This window comes from Pyxicephalus adspersus, chromosome Z (assembly GCF_032062135.1).
Source record: "Pyxicephalus adspersus chromosome Z, UCB_Pads_2.0, whole genome shotgun sequence".
Taxonomy (NCBI): Eukaryota; Metazoa; Chordata; class Amphibia; order Anura; family Pyxicephalidae; genus Pyxicephalus; species Pyxicephalus adspersus.
The window spans coordinates 12,458,397-12,464,506 of NC_092871.1; the positions used below are offsets into that span (position 1 = coordinate 12,458,397).

The window sequence follows — 6,110 nt, forward strand, 5'->3', positions numbered from 1 at the left end:
GTAACTTCTCTTCACCCACTCTCCTCCCTGTTGGTGTTCCCCAAGGGTCAGTCCTTGGACCGGTTCTCTTTTCTCTGTACACCTCCTCTCTCGGTAGTCTTATATCCTCCTTTAACTTACAGTACCATTGGTATGCTGATGACACTGAAATTTATCTGTCCACCCCTGACCTGTCCCCCTCAGTCCTGGATAAGGTCTCATGCTGCCTGTCAGCCATCTCATCATGGATGTCTGACCGATTCCTGAAACTCAACCTGGATAAAACAGAACTCATCATCATCCCCCCCTCTCAAATTCCAAATCTCCCCCGACATATATCTAACTGTTAACAGAGCTGTTATTCTTCACATTGGCACGTTGTCTTGACGTCACCTTCGGTTCTGCCCTTTCATTTACCCCCCATATTTAGAATATTTCCAGGTCCTGTCACTTTCACCTGCGCAACATCTCCAAAATCCACCCCTACCTGTCCCCTGAGACCACCAAACTCCTTGTACAGGTAGTACCTGGGCTACATACAAGATAGGGACTGTAGGTTTGTTCTTAAGTTGGAACAGGTACAATATATAAAAAAATGCAATTAGGACAGATGTTTGTCTCAACATATTATTAGGCAGTGAGGTGTCAGTTACTGTATAAAATCTTCACTGTGAGTTAATCACAAACAAAGCAAAAAAACATTCATTAACGTCTGGAGCAAGCTGTGCTTTGAAATGCAAAAAGAAACAACTGCAGTCTTGGTCATTTAAGATTACCCAGAACCTCAGTTGTGTTTAGCAAAAGATTTCTTCTGAAAGTCATGCAAACCGCCCCCCCCCACCCTTTGTATCTAGCAAGGGGTCTGTATATCGAATGTCCTTAACCTGGGGACTACCTGTACACGCTCCCATCATCCCTTGTCTGGACTACTGTAACCTCCTTCCACTAACCTGACTCTCTCCTGTACAATCTATTATTACAGACTCATCCATCCTTCCCACCGCTCCTCTTCTGCTGCATCTCTTTGTAGTTCTCTTCATTGGCTTTTGTTTCACCTTAGAATCAAATCCAAGCTCCTGTGCTTTGCCTTCAAATCCCTCCACAGTTCTTGTCCCACTTACTTTTCTGACCTGGTAAAAAAATACTCCCCCTGCCGCTCTCTCTGCTCCTCCAATGACCTACCACTGACTTCCTCACTTATAACCTCATCACATGCACGTCTCCAAAGCTTTTAGGCCCGCCCTGAATCTCTGGAATGGTCTTCATCGTCCTATTCGGCTTGCTCCTACTTTTTGCTCATTTAAAAACTTGCCTACCCATCTTCTTTTGTCGCTTGAAATCCTCACTACTTCCCTCCATTACATATCTCCCCTCCTATTGTGTGTTACTTCCCCCACCGCTTAGATTGTAAGCTCTTCAGGGCAGGGTCTTCTCCTCCTGAAGTGTAATATGTTGGCGCTGTATAAATCCTTATTAATAATAATCGCTCATCAGTTGGTTTTTGTGCTGCTGTTTGCAATGCAGGCAGATTACAGCCGAAGGAAGAGACCTGTTGGGTCCTTAATACAGCTTTCAGTATATCACTGCACCCTGCCTTGGTAATCCAATCACGAGCCTTCAGCGGGGATGTAAGCATTAGGCTTGTGGGAGAAGTTATTTAGTATTAAAATGTCTTGGTATGTGGATGTCAGAATGGAAATTGGCAAACTGTTGCATACAGACCATTCTAAGTAACTCCCACTCATAATGCTGGGCCTTCATGATTTAAAAAAGTGAAATTCAATGAATAATAGGGTTGAGCCAGGGACAGTCAAGGCTGGATATCTTCTGCCTCCTTGTTGTTTTTGTTCCGTTTTCATTTTTATTTTTTAAAGCAAAATTCTCCAACATTGTTTTGGTTCCTTGGGAGTTTATATTTTCCTTTATCACTTTTTTTTCTGTAACTTCCTGTTTTTTTTTCGGACTATGTTATGCCAACAAAATGAATCATGCTGGGAATTGAATACACTGTAATATTTATTTTTTTTTCCTGAGAAGTATAAGAAATTTAGGAAGAAATTTTAAAAGTATAGAGGCTAGATTGAAATAGGAAGGGAATAGGGTCAAACTGTTATGCATTGCATGGAGTCTGTTTTTCAGATAAGAATGATTCTGCAGTCAGTTGTAAATTCAGACTATTTCAAACCGCTACTTTAATGTCCCCTTCCCCAAAAGCACAGGCTTTAGTATTCATTGCTCACATACCCATTACCAAGGGTTTCTAAGCCAGTACCCGGGGCGTGTGGCTTACTCTGCGTTTCTCCTATGTGACAGAGGTATTTGATCACTTCAACAAAATTTGCAGTCACAGATTGATAGGGTAAGAAGCCTAAATCCAAGTCACAACAGCTCTAACTCATTATTCAATTTTTCATCAAGCCAATGGAGCAGCAGGGCCAATTGCTATAAGGAATCTATCAGGGAAGAACCATGCAGGCTGTCATTGCCAATTCTAACACTTACAGTATGCTTACTATGGGGTGACTTAAGACATTTTAGGCCAGGTATAGCTTGGTAACTAACGTCTATCTTCAGTAAGACAGCTTTAGGACTTTCCACATATTAATAACTTAAAAACTTGATCCTTTGCCCACTTTGCCTTAATTGGGAAAAAACACAATCCTTCTTTACCTCCCCCCAAGTATTTCACCCTGAGATTAAAGAAAGAGTCTATCATACGCCAGACAAAACTTAAAAAAACTGGTTTATTTTTTTTCCGTCACAGGCTTGTCATCTTTTCAATATGAAAAAGCAACAGTAAAATAAAAAATAATAATGGCATGGGAACAGAGAGAAAGAGAGAGAGAAGGATGAACAGAACAACAGAAATAAAAACAGGTCAAAAATGAAACATCCACTTTTCACTTTAAGAGAAAGATTCTTCCCCACGATTCCTTCCATTTGCTAACAGCAAACTCTTTATTTTTCTCTTTATACATACAATTGTTTCCTTGATAACCACAAGCCAGGCTCTAGATTTCAGGCCAGTGTTTTTTTTAAATAACCAAAATTTGCAATATGTAAAAATACTGTTTGCTGTGAAGTGTTAAGTGCATTTAGTTAGATCTGGTTGTTATATTGTAAACAATGAAAGGCAAAGCCTTGGTTTCTTGGGACCTATATCAAGCCAAGCTATAATGGAGATATTTTCCAGGGTTCCCATTTAGTTTGTAATTAGGGAAGTGGCAGTGATTGGTACATTTTATGTGTGCCCACAGTAATAACTTAAGGAAACAGAAAAAGAAAGGAAACTGCTTGTAAAATAGGACAAACGTAGCCACCATGGAATGGGGCTCAGAAAAGTAGGGTAGGGATTAGATGTGTTCAAGCTCTCCTCCAATCTCAGGGTATAACTAGACTTTTAACCAACCTGCAGCTACAGAGACCAGCACTCAGCCACAAGAAAAGGTCAAGGATTTTAACTTTAATTAGGCCACCCTTTGATAGAAACCAAGTGAACAAAGCTATGCCAGTCATCTAAGGAGCCTACTACCGCCTACTAGCTGTGGCAACTCCAAAGACCAAACTATAAACCTGTACGAGATGTAGCCAACTCTAACCAAGGCCTACCTTCATGGACTTTTCACAAGATTGAAGAAACACATACAGAGAAGGAATAGAGAAGCATAAGAGGAAACACAGAAAAAGTGAATAAAGATGAAGGAATTAAACAATTGGGAATCTTCTGTAAAGACTTTTTTTTTTCTCTCAGCCTGAGAATGAAGGAGGAGGAAAGATGAGGAAGAAGTGGAGACGGAGAGGGAGTAGTGGTGGTGAAAGTGGTGGTAGAGAAAACTCAAGCCTCCTCCTCTGCTTCTTCATTGAAATCTTCCTCTTCTTCTGCTGTAGCATCTTGGTACTGTTGGTACTCGGAGACAAGGTCATTCATGTTGCTTTCAGCCTCTGTGAACTCCATTTCGTCCATGCCCTCTCCTGTGTACCAGTGGAGGAAAGCCTTGCGACGGAACATGGCAGTGAACTGCTCTGAGATGCGTTTGAACAGCTCCTGGATGGCGGTGCTGTTGCCGATGAATGTGACTGCCATCTTAAGGCCGCGTGGTGGGATGTCACACACTGCTGTCTTGACGTTGTTGGGGATCCATTCTACGAAGTAGCTGCTGTTCTTGTTCTGGACGTTGAGCATCTGCTCATCAACCTCCTTCATGGACATGCGACCACGGAACACTGCAGCTACTGTCAGGTATCGGCCGTGGCGTGGGTCACAGGCAGCCATCATGTTCTTGGCATCGAAGACCTGCTGAGTGAGCTCGGGCACGGTTAGAGCACGGTACTGCTGACTGCCTCGGCTGGTCAGAGGAGCGAACCCTGGCATGAAGAAGTGAAGACGAGGGAAGGGGACCATGTTGACTGCCAGTTTACGAAGATCAGCATTCAGCTGGCCTGGGAAACGCAAGCAAGTAGTGACCCCACTCATGGTGGCGCTAACCAGGTGATTTAGATCTCCATAGGTTGGGGTGGTCAACTTCAGGGTGCGGAAGCAGATGTCGTAAAGGGCCTCGTTGTCAATGCAGTAGGTCTCATCTGTGTTCTCAACCAGCTGATGGACAGACAATGTGGCATTGTAGGGTTCCACAACAGTGTCAGACACCTTGGGAGAGGGCACCACGCTGAAGGTGTTCATGATACGGTCAGGATACTCTTCCCGGATTTTGCTAATGAGAAGTGTGCCCATACCGGATCCGGTACCACCACCCAGGGAGTGTGTGAGCTGGAAGCCCTGAAGACAATCACAGCTCTCTGCCTCCTTTCTCACCACATCTAGAACAGAGTCTACCAGCTCAGCTCCTTCAGTGTAGTGGCCCTTAGCCCAGTTGTTGCCAGCACCACTTTGTCCTGAAGAAGAAGGAAAAAGAGTCATAAGTAAAAGACCAACTCTTGGTGCTACTGTGATGTGAAAGTTAATAAAATAATAACCCTAACAATTACAAGTGAAGTAGTTGACACTTTTTAAAACTGTGTATGCCATTAGTCATGAGTTCAAACTGCATAACACTATTGTATACAAAGCAATCAGTATTCCAGACCCTAAAACAGATCCCAGTTAATAATATCATAATATATATAGCAACTTTTCTCATTTTTTTTTTACTTATTTAAGTTTACTAAGCATTTAATCCTTTGGTATATTATGTCTGTTTTTCCAGTTATATAAATACACTTTGTAGCTTTACCATGTAATTACATATATAAAAAATATTTTTTAAATTAAAAAAAGCTTACCAAATACAAAGTTGTCGGGCCTGAATATCTGTCCGAAGGGCCCAGATCGGACAGAGTCCATTGTTCCTGGCTCTAGATCGACGAGGATGGCCCTTGGGACATATTTGCCACCTGGAAACAAAGGGAACATTAGAATCTGACTGTGGAAAAGGCAAACTAGGTTCAGTTTGTTGGTTCTGATCTATGACAGCACTGGCTAAGCCCCTGTATGGAAGTATTTCTTTTAAAGAAGACCTGTCAATTATCAAAATAAAAGCCACCACCCCTCTTACATTTATAGCTCTAGGAAAAGATAGACATTATAAAATTAGTATCTTTTTACACACAAAGCATCCTTTATCTTACTAGTAATTAGTAAAGACTGCTGAACTACTGCAACCAAATAAACATGGCTAAAATGTTAATCTGATGGGTTTGTAATTTTGGGTCACTCCCCAGTAACAAATAATCAGATCAAGAATACTGACTTTACTTAAAGTGTACATTTTCTAATTCCGTTACTCAAAAGTACCAAAGAAACTCAGAATACCTGTTGCCTCGTTGTAGTAGACGCTGATCCTGTCGAGCTGCAGATCGCTGTCTCCATGGTATGTCCCTGTTGGGTCGATTCCATGCTCGTCACTGATAACCTCCCAAAACTATGGAGAAAGATGAAATCATGTTTAGGGAACATGCCACTAAAGGTGTTTGATTTCACTGTCTGATCTACTGGCAGACAGAAACAGGAAGCCCTAACCACATCCTCATTCTGCTGCAGAACATTCAAGTTTTGTACCCTAAATACATCTGCAGACTTCATTTAAAGTGTCATTCTACCCAAAACTGATCTTTGTGTGGCCATGTGATTTACC

General features: G+C 41.9%; 1 protein-coding gene across 1 annotated transcript; it reads right to left on the bottom strand.

The window, feature by feature from the left end:
* Window positions 1-2,704: 2,704 nt before the first annotated feature.
* On the bottom strand, window positions 2,705-5,897 carry TUBB (tubulin beta class I; the record flags this gene model as incomplete). Its single annotated transcript, XM_072429942.1, is given in 3 exon segments — window positions 2,705-4,872; window positions 5,260-5,370; window positions 5,789-5,897. Coding segments are annotated over 3 exon segments (1,278 nt in total), but the record flags the coding sequence as incomplete, so codon positions are not given.
* Between the last annotated feature and the right edge of the window lie 213 nt (window positions 5,898-6,110).